The 18,035-nt window shown below is 46.5% G+C and overlaps 1 protein-coding gene across 6 annotated transcripts in view; it reads right to left on the reverse strand.

Annotated features, from left to right (window-relative positions):
• LOC144175830 (choline/ethanolaminephosphotransferase 1-like) overlaps positions 1-18,035 on the reverse strand; it is a 51,870-nt gene that overhangs the window by 22,456 nt on the left and 11,379 nt on the right. For 5 of the 6 annotated variants that reach the window (XM_077704839.1, XM_077704844.1, XM_077704842.1 and 2 more), the window contains exons 2-6: positions 13,953-14,100; positions 9,544-9,685; positions 8,363-8,447; positions 4,713-4,844; positions 573-731 (exon numbers count right to left, since the gene is read on the reverse strand). In XM_077704839.1, the coding sequence (XP_077560965.1) occupies positions 573-731; positions 4,713-4,844; positions 8,363-8,447; positions 9,544-9,685; positions 13,953-14,100 (666 nt within the window). Of the gene's footprint in view, positions 1-572; positions 732-3,628; positions 3,761-4,712; positions 4,845-8,362; positions 8,448-9,543; positions 9,686-13,952; positions 14,101-18,035 lie in introns of all 6 variants that reach the window. The other variant, XM_077704840.1, reaches the window with a different exon arrangement.

Genomic DNA, 18,035 nt, shown 5'->3' on the forward strand with positions numbered 1-18,035 from the left:
ACGAGCAGCGAACATGTGTAAACCACTTCACAAAATATAGACAAGCCAGAATCAACTGTCTTCAATTTCCAACAGAGGGAAGAAAAAAAGAATTAACAACCGAACACAGACACACGCCACTATGTTTTGGCAACCAAATCACAAAACAACGAAGGCATGCCACACGTGGTGTCTTTTTTTGCAGTAGGACTTGAAGCTACTCCCTTTTGAAATGATTGTCCCCTTCATTTCACATTTCCGACTGTCCCCTTTTCGCACGTTCGCTGTGGACTACGAAAACGGGAGAAAGGGGGGGGGGGGAGAGAAAGACAAGGAGAGAGGAGAGTAGGGAGAAAGAAAGAAGAAAGGTGGTAGAAAGAGAGAGAGAAGAGAGAGAGACAAAGAGAAAGGAGAGAGAAAGAGAGAAAGATGGAGAAATATAGATAAAGAGAGTAGGGAGAAAGAGAGTAGGGAGAAGAGAGGAGGGAGAGAGAGAAGAGGAGGGAAAGAGAGAAGAGAGTAGGGAGAAACAGAGCGAGAAGAGGAGAGAGAGACGAGAGGGGGAGAAAGAGGAGAGAGAGCGAGAGACCCACCACAAGCCTGTTGGTGACCTTGGCCGCGACCATGCCGAAGGCGATGATGTAGAGGCACGGGTGGTGCTCGTAGATGCCCCCCGTGGACTTCTGGTAGATGATGAATGCCGGCACCACCACCAGCGCTATGGGGATGCTGGGCGACAGCACGCTCGTGCCCTGCACCCAGTCAGGGGAGGAGAGAGATCAGGAGGGAGGAGGGGGGGGCCTCCTCCTTCCTTCATGACACCTCTACAACCAAACAGCAAAAGGCTGATGTTCACTCGGTAGGCTGCACTGCCCCCTCTGCACTGCCCTCAATTCGCCCCGCACTAATGAGCACGTTGGCTACAGCGGCGTACAAGTCCTTGGCAACGCTAGAGGGTGTGAAACTTCTTTAAACTTGACCTTCGCAATCTGGCAACAGCCCTTTCAGTAAAATTATCAGAGACATCTTTCAAGGGAAGCCACCTATGACATTAAATGAGCACCAGGCCCAGAGGAGACATTGTAATGTAAGCATAACATTGAATTAGCAAACCAGAAACTGAAAACAAAACAAACACATAAAAAAAGCAATCCAAAGAAATTAACTAACATGCTTCACCACCACCCCTTGGCATTGCATGCAGTGAACTTGTGCTCCATTAGCAAAAAGCAAGGCACGGCCAATACATTTCTAGTGCAACTAGTTGACTCAGTTTTTAAGTAGCTGGTCAGGCGACACGCTCTGAAAGATTTTTATCATACTCAAAAACATATGGCTCCTACAGGCATCGACAGCCCCTATGGGACAGTTAAGGTCAGCAGACCAGAATGGAAATGTTTAACGCACAGTCTCTTTTTCTCTTTTGCATATCCAGCTCGTGTCCTTTAGGACATGTGTTGAAACGCGCAGCTTGAAGCTGGTGACATTAGGCAGTGAGCCAAGCTAGCCTCGCAAGGGCCCAGAAATAAACCAGTAAAACTAATAGTACACATGGTGCTGTGATGCAGGCGGTTGATTTAGAAAAGCAAAAACTAAATGAGAATTAAGCCAACACGACCCCAAAGCCAGCAAGCTCACAATGATAAACCGCGAAAACCAATAAGCAGAAAAATAAACCCTCACATATTCCCTCCCTTCAAGGGGACCATGAAGACAAAATAGAAGCTTGTTTTCTCCAAAAGATTTGGCGTTTTATAGTGCCCAGTGTTAGTCCGGCAGCAAACGATGCTTTGTTCACTGAGAAACGAAAGTATGTAAGCCAAAATTTCAACTTTCCTGTTGCATATTATATTCCGCGACATCATCCAGGCAAGTACCTAAAACGAATGTTAGTATGTTGACTGAGGCTGCCGCTGTCAGGAAACCGCACCTATGGTTACCATCCGCCTGTCTAGATGGCACGGCGATACCGCTCAACGACTGCTATTCGCACTCTGCTTCTGACCGGATTTGTATGCCTGCTGTATTTTTATTACGGTTGATAATAATTGTTTCATAAAACATCAAGTATGAAATGACAAACAGGGTCACGTTAGTGACCGTGCCGCCTGCACCAGTTAGCCAGTATCATGTCAGACGAGCCCAACGCACCCAACGGCTGTGCTAGGCAGTGTTAGCCAGCAAAGTGCCACCCTAACTGCTTCCACGTTTACGTGTTCGTAATTTTTACTGTTTACCCCAGCATTCTTACTGCTATAAATAGAATATGCACTCAATTTAGGCGCAAATAGCTCGTTCTGCAAGCTTGTAATCTCTGTTTAATTTGTGTTCGATGTTGTTGGCCTCGGCCAATCACAAATAACAGCCTACGATATGTCATAGGCTCTTGTGCAGAAAATGAGCTATTGAGCGGCATGGCCATTCTGTTTTTTTTTCTCCTAGTTATAAGGCTTATTTGAGTGAAGTTTGCGTTAAAAGTGGTGTCAGTGTTATTCGAATGAAGCAGTCTTTCAAATGAACCGAACTTCATTTTGTTTTCATGACCCCATTGAGAAGTGAGATGGTAAAATTAAATAATAAAGAAAGAACACAGAACACCTTGTCTAGCCAGCTTTACACCCCCTCTTGTATCTGCATCTTTCCCTCACATTGTTATTTAACTCTCTCATTTTTTTGACCCACTACTTTAAGAATGGGAAACTAATGACAGAAAGATTACCTTCAATTTGTCTCTTGCTGCAAATGGATTATTCACTGATGGCTGATGAATACAGTAACTTTCCCCAACATTGCATAAAGTTTGGGAAATAAACTACAAAAAAATAGGAATGTCTTAAACACGATTGCTATCACATTTGAAAGACATTCCACGTCACAATCTTTCATCCTTGTATTTAAGGGGGGGACACTGGTCTTGAGGACCGAAAATTAGCCAAAAAACTAATTTTCTGTATTAATTTTATTTGCAGTCTACAGGTCCCAGAGAAAGCACCAGCTAATTATTATAGCTGCACCACAAGTATTTACAAAACTGCTGCTGCCCTTTGAAGTCAGCAAAATGACCATTTTCACCAGTTCCCAAACTTCGTGGCTTGTTTTCTCAGGACCAACTTTTTCCCCGCGAGGTCAACTGTTGGGTAGAGTATCTTGGGATGTACTGGTCAGATTAGTATCATTTTTGCTGCACTCGAAAGCTTATGACCTCAACAGTGCAATGAAACCACAGAGTATATTTTTGCTAGCACAATTTTTTATGCAATTTGATGAAAACCTGGTAATTGATGACCTGGCATTTAATAAGTTTACAGCAATTGCGGAAACAATGCTAAAATTACTGCAGTGGTATAGTTGCACTTCCTGGTCTTTCTAGAGCACAAAGGGATAAAAAGTATTCGAGTGTTTCACAGGTAGGTAATGAAAAAATTGCCCGAAAAAGAATGACATAACATGTTGCACAACTCTGCCTTTACACCACACAGATAAAAACTGACTGCATGTTTGTGCTGAGGACGTTAAAATACACTTAGTATGTGACTCTCAGTCACATAGGTAAAAACAAATATCAAAAATGTCCTCAAGACCAGTGTTCCCCCTTTAAGCAGGCTCCGCTAATGAGACCGACAGCCGGCATGCGTTAATTGCGACTTACGGCGACGGTGGAGCCGTTTTTCCCCACTCCACCCGAGAGAATAACGGCAACGTCTGTGTAGCACATGATGAGAGAGACGGAGAGCGCCGCTGACACGGGCAGGAGCCGCAGCTCCATATTGAACAGGGGCAGCTGCCGTTAGGCCAAAGCCACAGCCGCAGCCGAAGCCGCAGCAGAGAGAAGGCAGGCAGGGGTGGTCATCCATCCGTTAGGAAGGTGCAGTCAGTCAGGCAGAAGGCATACCACGAAGGAGGAGGAGGAGGTGGAGGGATCGAGGGGGACAGAGAGAAGAGAGAGAAGAGGAAAAAGAAGAAGAAAGGAGACAAGTGATTAGCAACAGCGAAAAATGGCCAATTGGTAAAACGAAAAAAAGAAAGCCTCCACACGAAAGCCAATTTTCCAGCTTGCGAATAATTTTCGGCAACACGGAGGTTAAAAATGAATAAACGGAATGTTAACATTACTCTTACGCGTTACTAAATTTACCGTCGTACAACTGTTTAGTAATTGATAATGCTTAGTTGCTTGTGAGCAGTTGCGTCGCAAACTGAATGCCACGGTCCCGTACAGAGGCTTTCTTGGGAACTCCAGCTCGGTGAAGAAACGCTGGCAATGCTTCCAAACTTTCCGCAGCCAACGGTGTACAATACAGTGCGCGGTAGGGACGAAAGTGTGAAAAAACACCTCCATCGCAGACGGCCCGAGATGACATTTAGAGGGCTCACTATTATAGCTTCGGACAACAAGCGAGAAGAGCTTGGAGAACTGCCAGCGTTTCTTTTTTTTTCTTCGTCCGCATTCAGTGGGCACGAAGAATTGCCACCGGGAAAAAAAAGGTTTCGAAATCAGAAAGTCGTCGAGGTAGTGCCGGGGGGCACATTGCCAACCACCCATGCGCAGCACCCCTGCTTGCACAGTCCGCAAAGAAAAAAAAAAAAAAAGGAATGAAGACGCAAACAAGAGTTGGTTAGTACAAAAGAGTGTCTTCCGAGAGATGCAGCCGCAGGCGAACAGAGCACGCAGGGGACGCAATCCGCCCAAAGGGGGCGCCATCGACGACGATTCTCCGGCGGCGACAACTTACAGCCACCGTGGAGCCGTTCTTGCCGACGCCGCCGGTGAAGATGGTTCCCGCGTAGCTGACGAGAGCGAAGCTAGCGGCCGTGACGCCGATGCACAGAGGCAGAAACTTGAGGGGCAGCTCAACAAAGACCACCTGCGATATCCCGCCGCCTGCTACACGCCCAACAACAACACCACCACCAAAAACTGGGCTTTGCTTTTGCACCCCGCCGAACATGGAGAAGGTGGTTGCCTCGAGTTGCAGCACATTACTACGATCACGAGCTCATGACTCGTTCCTTATTAACACGTTCACCCTTTGTGATGAAAAAGGGTTTTGTTGAAGGTTGTGTTGTCTTACCACTTCCAGCACGTTGTCATTCGAAGAAAAGTGCTGGTGGCACCCTGGTTCAGGATTCTCGGCAGCAGACCACAGCGTTTTGCAATTCTGATCACTCGTGATAAATGAGAGTGCTTTGAAGCACTGAATGACATGACAGGCAACAAAGCCTGTCTTTTGTCGCTGAGTTTTGTGGTAAATCTACAGGTTCATTTCCAGCCAGGCTGACTGAAGCGAGATCAGAACATGTTGGCGATGCTTCGGAATGCCTCGAGTTCAAAAGAGTGTTAGTTAGCCCAGAAACCTCCTGCCACAAGAATCCTTAGAAAGCATTCATATTCACTAAAAATACTGACAACAAAAACCAAAAACAGCTTACTGGACACTGACAATGCCACAGCAAGTTCCAGAAGCCCACGCATCAGGATTTGAGATGACCTAATCCACTGTAGTACGCTGGCGAGTTGAAATGATCTCAACACGATGTGACCAAGAACACAACCTTTCCCGAACAATAGCACTTGAGCTACTGCAGCCTGATCATATCGAAGCCAGTCCTTGATAACTAGGGTGTATAAAAGTCACATTTTCACTCACTTCTTACGGCAAAGATAAAAAGCACTGGGCAAAATGCAAGCCCAATCCAATCCAATCCCATCCAAAGTGAACAGTAGGGAATACGACCCAGCGACCTTCTCCATGAGGAATCTCAACAAAAAATCGTCAATTTTTGGACCAGTTTTTCATTCCGCTATGACGAAATGTAGAGGCTAAGAACAAACTTGCGGATCTTAGTTTTAATCACACACTCGTCACCCAAAACGAGCCTCGTTTATGATGCAACAGTGCGGATGCATACACTAAAGGAAAGCCCCGGCGCCAGCGCCGAAATCTCAGAGGGAACTGAACCATCACTTCCTTACAGCATCAGCTCAAGTCCAGTTATTACAACACTCAGGGGTGAGACAGCCCAAAGAGATTTGGGAGCAGTTTTCGGAGCAGCAAAATTTCGATTTTGGAGCAGAACGATCTTGATTTGGAGCAGGTAAGGACATTTAATACATCGTCTTGTGAGCTTAAAAAATCATAATTTCAGCAATTTGAAGGGTCAAGTACACATTCCAATCAGTTTTAAATACCCAGAACACTGGAACAGCCTTACGCGAAATAATTTTTTAAGAGTATCACAAAGTTCTAACTGCACTGCCTTTTTCCTAACTAGTGATATTGTGTTGCGGATGTACGTAACACTGACAACAAAACTGCCATTAACATTATCAAATTTAAGGGCTCTGCAATTGTGGCGTGTTTTCCTGCCGTTTTAATGCTAAAATAATTATTTTTGTAATCCCAGGCTGCGTTGTATGAACGAGTGCTGTCACGACAACAGTTGAGCGAGATAACGGTCGCATAGCCCAACCAGCCTACCCGTTGCAGTCCGTGGGGCGCACGTCCACCTGGTGATCATTTGAGTAGCGTTACTGTTTAGCCACCTAGATTTGGGCATTAAATTTCACTTCGCATACATCAAATGTTATTAGTCGCGTGCTATGGCAACCATGCAGTCCTGCCTGGACAGGTTGCGGCGCCGCAGCGCAGCCCGCAACTTTCGTGCTGACCGTTCCCTCCCGGGCCGAGGCTCGCGATCGTGCTTCGAAGCACAGCAACACCTCAGCACAGCAACACCACAACTAGCCAAAAAGTTCAATTCACGAACCCGATTATAGACACACGCACCGCGTTTCGCACTTAAGGACAAACCACGCCAAAGTCGTTGGCCCCACATTTCAAAACTTTTTTACGAGCCACGCAACTTCTCATAATCTCGCGCCTATCTCAAACCATATCCCCGCGTTAACGTCACTGTTCAGAGCCACAATTGATAGAATGAATAGACTGGAACCCAGCTGATAGCGTAAAATAAACCAGGGAAAATATCGGCGATGCGCAGTGAGTGCGTGAAATCGGCAGTAGCAGGCAGATCAGGCGGCGGCCATGTTTGTAGCCACAGAGATGCCTAATCGGGAAGGCCGTTTCAGCGAACCCGGACAGAAAGCCAATCGTGTTTTAGAAGCTATCGTTTGCTTCATTTCAGTCTTTCTATTTTTGCCATTTCTGTGTTTGCAATACACCGACAATAAAAGTGGTGACCGGGATGAGGGAGGCTTTCGTCCCCGCCGGAACTGACATGAGCATCAAAATCCGTGCCTTTCAGGCTCTTCTGGAGCAGTTTGGCGCAATTTTCGCAATTTTCATGCTTTTGGAGCAGCTTGGCGCAGGGAAATGAAATTGTATCAAAAAGGCGCAATATGCGCAGCTGTCTCACCCCTGAGCACTATCTTTGTTAATCGACGATATTCAATTCATGGTGCACAAAATTCAAGGAGAACCGACCACCCAATGACCACCGGTTGGCTGAAAGGGAAACTCCTGTCCTCACTTTATTCCCAGCTGGGTGAAATTATGAGAAAAAAACCAAACAAGAAAAGAAGATCCCATAACAAGTTGCATGTTTCCCAAAAAACAAGCTGCAGCGAAGGATCTTTTTCCATAGAACAAGCCCAAATACGAAACTCGCATGTTAAAGCGAGCTTACTTGAACAACAAAAAAAAAGAACATTTTTGAAGCCCCACAAAATGTAAGAGGCTACAGTAAGAATGAAACATCACGGTGTTAAAGAAGAAAAAAATGCAAAAGAAATGTCAGATCAAACTGGCTGAACACACTGCTTCACTGAGGAGGTGTTTATTTTCAACATTTATTCCATCCAAAGATTGTTTCCCACCACAATTTAGCTGCAAACAAAACAAATGCAGTTATCTGTCTGTTTTAACATCCTACCGATGCAGACTTGGCTCTCAGGGGTGGGCCCTGACTACACCAATTACTGTGCGACACGTTTACTACAGCTCAAGCAGTTGACAAAGCTACTTCTGAAGATAGAAGAACGTGGCACAAAATGAAACATACACTGGCAAGATGGACAACCAAACAGTCTAGCTGCTGATATACAGTAAAACTTCGTTACAAGAGACACTCAAGGAACCAGGGAAACACGTCTCTCATAACCAGGGTCTCTTGTATGCAACGTTGCTAACATGGCAACTACAGGAAAACCAACCAAACCGGCTTCATTTAAACGTCCCTTATAACCAAGTGTCTCTTGTAGCAGTGTCTTTTGTAATGAGGTTTTACTGTAGTAATAATACCAATGTGTTGATGTGCAACGCTGTAAGTTAGATGCTCAATGACGGCAGGACGGATACAACATCCCGTGAAAAGAACCACGAGACGACATCACCAAGGAGCCTCTTCCAATTCTCAAACTCACCTTCGTGGCCCAGATGTCGGGCCCGAAAATTGCAGAGATGAGGTGGATCATTATCACCGAGAACTGCGCCTCTGTCACGTCAAATCTGGAAATTCACATCAGAAAAAGGGGAAAGAAAAAAAAAATGAGGAGAAAGACAGCAAAGAATATGCAGTACGGGACTTTCACTGTTGAAATTTTCGAGATTCAGCCACCAACGTAGTTATTTCGTTCGTAACTCCGAGACAAATATCTCACAAAGCACTCCGAACATTCTCAAACAAGCGGACAAACACTAACTGCGTCTCACAATTAATTAAGACATTGGAATTGTGGCTCGACGTGACTGAGCTACACTCGCTACAATGTGCACCCGAGTGGATGGCTTCGAACTAAAACGCCTACTGTGGATTCTCTAACCTACGTTGGAATTTCGTACACACTGGCTTCTCATTTTTTATTATTTTGTTTTTTGCACTTTGCCGCCGCCAGAAATACAGCACCGAAAGTCTAGAATCAAGCCTTCACGGGTTGTGTGTTAAATGTTTCGGAGATCTTGCTACCGAAGGTCAGCCTGCACTACTCTGTGCACTGTGCGTAATCTACACGCGGGCCCCTACATGAAGTGTACCAGGAGCAAACACCTCCACGTTTGTTTTAAATGCCTCAGCGCTCACGGCCCCTCCCCCACCATTCAGCTTTGACAATTCTTCGTTCGACAGCTCACTTTTTCAGCCTGTAGGCTCATACACTACACACCGTTCAATTTGGGTGGCAGAACGCAGCATTACAAGCCGGCCTGACCTTATAACTCAGGCCAAGTGTTAGGCATGTGGTCTTGACCTGGCTAGCCCTGAAAAGATACGTCGCTAATGACATCTCACAAGCCTAGGAAAGTTATGATGGGCACCAGAAAATGGGGAGCGTGGACATGGTGGCACCAGCCGACAACGGCAATAGATTCTCCAACAACCATTAAGACCACAATGCCAGCCTTCAGAGCTTGACTGACAGCTCTGAAAAAAGCTACTTTCCCACCAATCGATGCAACAACACCTCAGACAGTACTAGATGCACTCTTGACCCCGCGTCAGGTGTGAACCTTCGTTGGTCCCCTAGAATTCCCCTAGAAGTCCCCTAAATGTGCTCCAGAAGTCCCCTAGAGGTTCCCCAGAGGTCCCCTAGAAGCGTGCACCACTCACTTCCCGAAGCGCAGCGTGCCCGAGACGTAAGTCTGCCAGTGGGCGCAGTAGAAGAGCGTGATGGCCACAAAGCACTGGAAGAACATCCAGGCCGGGTACGAGCCCAGCTTCACCGCAATGCACACCGCCAGGGCCACAAACACTGCAAGGATGCAACATAAGGGGGGAAAGGTGTTATCACCTCAGAGAAGCAAGAAACTCCGCACACGGTTTCCTTCTCCTTCCCTTCATTGTCTAGCCTCTGCACATTATCTGGCACACGCGCCAGGCTGTGAAACCAAACCTCCACCCTATGTATTTTTTTCTTTGTTTTTAACCAGACTGTCCTGTAAACCACTCCACTCGACGGTCTACCGCACTTTTGCTGAATATAGAGGAAGACAGCACTGCTAACTGTAGCGCTCGGAGTTTTTAAGTAGTAAGATGAAGTAGGAATGGCGTAAACGATAAAAGAAAAACTAAACACCATGCTCATCATACCCTCACGCGCAAACTCACATTTGATTAATTTATTATGCCTTTAAAAGGGACAGGTGACTAATTTGAGCAGTGCATGTTCTGTAAAACGGATGAACCTGTGAGACTGAGAAGTGCCAGCTCCCACCCACTTGCCATTTAGCAGAGGCTCAAAATATGATTCGCATACGTTGGGTTAAAGTTCCGTGGTTCTGCGCTTCCCTCGAGCACAGTTTGACACGACCATCGCAAGGATGCACCCATCAACAAAGCCAGAGCTTGCAAGTTTGTCAAATGTGTAAAATCTGTATGGTGTGAAATGTGTGTCGAAAAATGAAAACGCGTTGTCTGTCCAGATGTCCTAACTCCTCCCTTAGTTTTTGAATGTATACCTCCAAGAAGATGACCACTGAGGTAGTAGAAAAATCGAGTAGATTTTTCTATTTCTTGTATTTTTAGTTTTCGAATATATTGGCGAATAAAAAGACCACTATCATCATCATCCTCCTCCTCCTCCTCCTCCTCCTCCTCCTCCTCCTCCTCCTCATCATCATCATCATCATAATCATCATCATCATAGTGATAGAAGCTGACCCCCCACTCAGAAAAATCCTGGAATCCACCCGTTTGTCCGTACCAAAGTCACGTATTACGAACACAGTGAAAAAAACAGACCACACATTACGGACCACATGACTACTGCACTCTTCCCAGTCTACACATTGCTGTCGCTGTTTTTAGAGTTTTTGTAATTTTCCGTTCCCTCAGCAACCCCTGCTTTGCAAGCTCTGCACCCCTGAAACCTATCAAAAGCACATCATGTCACTAGACGTATGCTTGCGGTTACAACACAGTTTCCCCAAGTGAGAGCAAATTTGCACGTCACGTCGCTCAGTCTATGTGATCTGTGTTTTCATTGCTGGTGCCCTCAAATGGTACACACAGGGTGTCGGAACAAAATGTTTTTGTTTCGTTCCATAGAGAAAGGTCCCATTTCATTTTCGTTCCGGAACGAAAAATATAACGGTTCGTAACGGCTTCATAACGATTCGCGTTTGCAAAAAAAAAAAAAAAAAAATGAGAACAAAAATTAAAAAGAAAAACAAGAAGCGATGTTTATTGATTTTTGCTAAATATTTAAGTGGATAAAGAGCACTTACAAATGCACACAATAACTGAAGCACTTCTTCAGACACATCTTGTGGCACTGAACATTACCTCAGAAACTGAACGTCCTCAAGTGTCACAAGTGCACACCAAAATTCAAGCACTTCTTCAGACACACCTTAGGGCGCTGAATATGACCTCATAAGAAGCACGTCCTCAAGTGTGCTAGGGGAAAGGCGAGACGTCTGGTCAGATAAAATAAACTTTGGCAACGAGAATGCCCGCTCCACGCTGACTTGGGTGGCTGGAACCCCAAGGGCTACCTGCGCTCGAAACGGCTGTCCATTGTTTGTGACAAGCTCAATGCAGCTTTTCATTAGTCCGTCCGCTGTCCTTTCAAGTGAAACGCTGCTTGACGAAGTCGGCTGAAGCATGCTTGATATGTCCAGTTGCGTGAGCTTTTCAGCAGAACAGTCTTCATACCCACCGGATGCAACACGCTTTTTGGACACGGCTTCCCCGGCACACAACGTGTCATAGACCTCTGGATGGCGCCGCTGCAAATGCCACTCCAAGTTTCCACCGTGACCTCCAGAAACTACATGTTGGCCGTCGTTAATCTGGCTCGCACATTTGTTCGAGATGCTGTCATAAACGAAAAATCTTCGTGCGCGATTTGTTCTGTCGCGCCCCATCGTAATGAGGTGCGACTACTGTTGCGCTGGAAATCAAGCTGTTGCACTGAAGCGCAAGTGCGTGTGTTCCATGGACCTTTCTTTCAGTACCGGTCCTCCTAGCAGTCGCCACGGCGAACCTAAGGCATGTCCCCAGAAATTTGTGACTTTCGGGGAACCCGTTCACGAAATATCCTGGTCCTGCAGTACCACACGCACCCTACCCCCGTCACCCCCGGCTTTCACATGAATGTCACGGTATCAGGCGCACGCTCGCGTGACTAATCTGCAGTGGGCGAATCGCCCCTTTTTCTTTTTTTTCTTTTTTTTTTTGTTTTCGTTGCTCCCTCACTGATAGCCCAATAAGTGCTTGCGGCATGGTCAGCCTCAAACATTTTTGCCCCTTTCCTTTGAAAGCCTTTTTTTTGTGTGCACAACTGAACTCAGAGAACCGTGCGAAAAGAGGAAATAAAAACGTGCAGCTCTCGGAAGCACAGCCGCTCCCCAAGCAGCCAGGTCAGGGGGAACCCTTTTGTTTGTTTCGCCAGGGGCTACTCCCAAGAATGGCGGCCGGCAGCCCAAGCATGCGCAGATCGCTACTGGCAAAAGGTCCATTCAATCAACCTCAAGGCATCTGCACACGAGCGCATGTACTCGAACGCACTTTGTACTCAAACCGAAAACCGAAACGTTTTTTGTTTTTTTTCCCCCGGTTTCGCTCTGGAACGAAATTACAAATAACGTTTTGTTTCCGTTTTTGTTCCGGCCAAAAATATCGTTTTTTTTTTTCGTTTTTCGTTTTCGGTTTTCGTTTCGTTCCGACACCCTGGGTACACAGAACTTTAGGCAAAGTAACTATTCAGCAAGATTTGTTGATGGGCTAGTTGGTCTGATACTTGAAACGCCATGAGGATTGCGCGGAACGAGGACACAAAGAGGAGACAACAGGATGAGCACGTGACTTGCACTCGTCCTGTTGTCTCCTCTTTGTGTCGTCGTTCCGCGCAATCCTCATGGCGTTTCAAAGTAACTATTACCTTGCATGCAGTGCTGTGCACAATTCAAAGGGATTACAGATGTGGTGCAGATGGAAGCAGGCACCTCTCCCCAGTTTGGTTCAATTAAAAGACATTACTGCACTAGAACACCAAGTTATGCATGCGTCCCGCAAGCATTGCCACACTTCTGGCAGCAACCACCTATTTATTGCCCAATACTAGTGTATCGTTCACAATGTCCAAACATATTGGCACTTAAGCGACGTCAGTTGTAGAAGGAGTGCCTTCAATGGAGCAACGAAAACATCTGGGAAAGATTTGCTCTTTTCTCCTGCAACTCTTCACTCCCTCCGCACTCAACAGATTGAGGAGGGGAGAGGGAGTGTTCGCAAGTGTGATCATATTGCCCCAAACCAGGCTTTGGAATTAGTTTTGCTTGTTTCGTTTCCAACACGTAGCCGCGCCCACTTATTAATCCTGTGTTTTGCGCATAGTGCCAATTGGGTGATGTCATATGCTACGCTGGCAATGTGGTTTGATAGGGAAAGAGTGTCCTCTTGTCCTGTCCATGTTTTTGATGAAGTTCGACGCTTCTGGAAGGAACAGTGTTCCCGGTGTTCCCAAATGCACACAGAGCAAATGCCACAGCATCGGTTTTGCTCATGCTAACCAATCGTGTCGCTTCGTTGACTGCTTCTTCATTCACCTTCGAGTTTTTCGCGGGGCACAAGTTTATCCCAGTAAACGCCAATTTCTACAAGAACCTTCCCTGTTGATGCTTGGGCACGCTGGTGTTCTGTGCGCTTGAATTAACTGTACAAACAAACAAGGAAGAATGTGTCTTACTCTCCCTCTCGCCCTTGTTTGTTTGCTGTTCAGAGTGTGAATTCAACAATACGAGAACCTTGACACATCGTTAAGCAGCACTTGCGACATGATGAAAAAGAGACACACACGACGTCGCTGTCTCTTCCTCCTGTCTCAAGCGCAACTTAACAATGTATCAACACCAAGCCCAACTTTCGGTTTTACAAAAACCTTGCTTTGTTCTTCACTGGGTGGCAACATTTATTCAGCAGAGCAATGCCCCCCAAACGTTCCACACTGCTTCCTTCTCTGAAGTACAGCGTGGAGAAGTGTGAAGCAGCAAAATGGAGGAGGAGGACGGACTGACCCGTGGAGATGGAGTCGCAGCCGTGGTCGAAGAGCTCGCCCAGCGGGGAGCTGGTGCCCGTGCGGCGGGCCTGCTTCCCGTCGCAGGCGTCCAGCGTCTGGTACACGAACAGGCCCAGGGCGCACAGCAGGAACGCCCAGCGGGGGACCTGGGTGGGCCACCACCACAGAGAAGGGGAGGAAGAACAGCGTAAGGGGATTGGCCACTACGTCCCAGGCAGCTGAAACACTCGCATGAGACACATAATAATACAAGGACTCTTACTTTCCCCGCTTCTTTTCATGTAGAGCAGTCTTGAAACGAGGGCCCACATATTACACATCTTGCATCCAAAGTTGCCTTTTTTGTTTTTGAGTTTAATTGTCAAGTAAGCGCTCAGTAGCAGTGCTAGCACTTCCAGTGTCTACACATTCCCAAATGCACATTGCACAAGAGTCAACACCAGAGATAAGTCGATAACATCTTGCAGCCCGCTGGCATCCCCATCTCGCCATAAAGGAAGCCAGGTTGAACACACGATGCCGCAACGCAGTTGCACAGCGAATACAGCCACACAAATTTTAATCTTAAAGTTTTAAGCGAGGAGGTCAAAGCTAACGGCGCAGGAGGAGGAACGGGGCTAAGATAAGGTGCACAAGCAACACAAGCTCAGAACACAACCGGGAAAGCCCCGACAAAATTCTTTTCTGAGCCATCAAGATCCGATTGCCAACAAGAAAAAAGAATAATTTCCTTTGTTATCAGAGCAGCAGACGGGAGACGCAGGAACACTGGTCCAAGAGCTTTGCGATGTCCACAGCCCCCCTATCTTGTGCAACACTTCCAGATGGTACTTATCAAAGACGCTGTCTAGCGCGAGTTCCGGGCTTGCAGTAGTAGACACGGCAGCGTGAAGTCTTACGTCCACTTGCGGCGGTGCTTAGCTCGCAAATCTTTCAATGCAACTTCAGGAAATCCACCCAGCCAACCTTTCCCAGCAGTCAACAAAGCGGCTTTCTAAAGTGAGTTAACTTGTGCCCAGCACTTCGGTTACTGTGCTTTACGAAGTTCTTGTAGCTTTCAGGGAGAAGAGTTGAGATTTCCTAGGAGATTACCTCGTCAACACAATGACCCTTTCTGCCATCACAGGAAGCCCTGGAAAGCAAAGCACTTGCCAAACACCAAGTTCCTATAAGGAAGTACTTTGAAGAGATTTCTCCATCGGTGCACACACTCAAGCCAACTCCAAGAGCAAGGCAGAGTTCAAAGCATGCACCTTCGTTTTGAAAGTTGAAGGTAGACGCCGCACTTTCAAAAGAGCAAACAGTAAAAGTCAGCCGAGGCTACAGTTCAGAATTTCATTTTGCTGAGCTTCTTTAGAGCCGTTAATGTAAGCTTGAATTAAAAACAAGATCAGCATGCAGTTTGAGGAAAGTTAGGTCTTCCTATAGGTTAAAAAAAAAAGAAGTTTCTAATGGCTTTGGCCATTCAAAAGCCCATGCACAACCATGGTACAAAGCATGCGGTTGTCACAGATGGAAAAAATTAAGGGGAGGGGCAGGTGTGCAGCAATGTCGCGTGTGGATTTTTACAAAAGAAAGCACGCACGTTTCTTGCGTAACGTACTGAAGTAACAAAGTTTGTCGCACACCCAAAAGTTGTTTAGTTCGTCTCCAGATCAACAAACACATGCAACAATGACAGGCTGCTTCAAACACAGGGCAAACACACCTCTCACATCACTAACAAAATCTAGGACAACCTAAAGACCGGCCACAAGCCAAGACAAGCCAATGGCCCCTCGTCCTCCCGAACACCTCACTGAGACCATGGCCTCAGGCGAAAGGGAAGGAAGTTATCGGAGAATAGGAGGCAAACCGGCGAGATAAAGAGCACCGCTGAAGTGACGTGCTCCCACTCGAGGGACGTCACGCGAGGCGCCGACAAGCTATCACGTGTTTCGCAGGTGTGACACTCCCACACACACGCACAACACACGGTACTGGAAGTACGTCGGATTAGCTCCGCTCGGGAACAGGGCTGCACTTTCACACCGTCCGAGCTATCTCTTATCGATGGCCACGTCAGAAAGCGGGCCAGCCAGAGGGAAATGCTGCGACACGGTGCTGCAACTCGTCGCAACGGCCTCTAATCTCCGAGAAGCATCTCCGACGTCCGCGTCCATTGCATGCTTGAACGGAGGGGAAGCAGCACGTGATATGCAGATGACTGCACGCACTTAAAAAGAAAAAGAGAGGGCGAAAAGAAAGCAAAAAATTTCCCATTTCCCGCCATGTGGCCCGGAGTTTCTAAGTCCTAACCCTTTTTTCTTAGCTTGTCTCAACATTGACAACAAAAAATAACTGTCACGCACCTGTTCACAAGTAGCACGAAAAATATTTAAGGGTACGTTTCCCCTTCCTGCTAAACTCTTGTTACTACCAAACCAACAAACAGAACAAGCAAAAAACACTGTCAACATGTTTAATCATTTCGAACAACTCCTGCTTGCTGATGTAAAGGAAGTCTGAAACGATTTGCGACGATGCATTTCGTCCCCTTTTTGTGGTTGTCCACTCAACAATTTAATGCATAAGCATTCTAAGCCGAGTCCCCTCAGCAATCAGCCTGTCTGTCCCATATGACTGACGCGGTAAACTTGCAACACGTGGTGACAATCAACAAAATAAAAGGGCCCAGGGGCCCTTTATTAACATTAACGCATAAGCGTTTTTAGATTTCTTGCCTACAAAATCTGTCTAACTGTAATGTGTGACATGACGAACACAGCACGGTGTGTGACACACGGGCTACACGAGTCACCATCATGCCACCTCACGTTTCATCACGTGACAGCAAGGCTGGCTCAGTTCCTGGGACGCGTGTGCGTGCAGCAGCCCGGTTGTGTGACGCCTCTTAGGAAGGCTGATGATGATGGTGATCGTCAATCAATGGCGCAAGGCCAAGAGAGGGCCAAGAGCGCCAAAAATTAGCAAAAAATAAATACAGGGGGTGTACGACGTAAAATCGCTCAGATCATGATAAGCTGGATGATAATGATGGTGTAAAAGGCCGGGTGGTGATCCTCCATGATATGAAGTGAACTGTGAAAATTTAACCTCTGATAAATACTTAAAAACATGCTTAATGGGCAACATGAGATTGTCGGCTAAAAAGTATGATGGGTGTGGTGGAATGTGTTGTCGGTAGAGTTCGGTGAATAGCTTGTGTCGAGTTCGGTGCCTTACATGGTACTAGAAGGCGAATCACAGATAAGTGATAATCACCTTAAGTGATAAACGGATAATCACCTGCTGCACAGGGTTCTTGGTGATCCTGTGAGCAGGTGCGAGTGTGTTGCATGTGTGTGGCCTATCCGTAACAAGGCAACTTCCGTGTGTATGTGTTGTGTCAGTTGTGCACAGTCCCAAGTGTACGTGTTTTATTAAGTGTAGCTTGTTGGTTGTCTGCTCATCTCAGTCTGATTGCGATGTTTTATGAAGATGTTGTCCGATGTGACGCTTGAAGTCAGCGTGTCGTAGTGTTATTGTGTCACAAAAGTGCAGCAGCAGCGACCCTCTAATCAGCAGCCTGATTGCCAGCGATGCCAGCATGACCTGGAACCCAGCACAAGTCCCGAACAAGGTTTTGGGCATATGGCGTAGGTATGTGTGTCACTCGTGGTGTGGAGTGCATGCCCAAAGCTGAGCCACTCAAGAAAGCAGTTGCTCACCAGCTGACAATTGCTACTTAAAAGTTTGTACGAGATTTTTTTTTTTGTTTTACTCACGGCTGAGGGTAATGAACATGTACCTAGGTGTGGTAGCCTATACAGTCGCTACGTGGTCTATGAGCACGCAAACTTAGCAAAAAGGGAAGCTTTAGGTCAGGAGTACAGCATAGCCACTCAAGTAACGAAAAATCTAGCAAATCATACCAGTAGAATACGAGTTAGGTCCTACATTTCATATTCGCACATAAAAGTAGAAAAATCACTGTATCTAAGAAAACCTTGCGGCAATTTTGCAACTTACGCATGAAGTTGGCTTTCGTGCGGTGCTGCGATGCTCTGACCTTCGCCACCAATTTCCAGAAGAAACAAGC

The sequence above is a fragment of the Haemaphysalis longicornis genome, unplaced genomic scaffold, assembly GCF_048455015.1.
Source record: "Haemaphysalis longicornis isolate Haplotype H1 unplaced genomic scaffold, Haemaphysalis longicornis Haplotype H1 scaffold_3, whole genome shotgun sequence".
NCBI lineage: Eukaryota > Metazoa > Arthropoda > Arachnida > Ixodida > Ixodidae > Haemaphysalis > Haemaphysalis longicornis.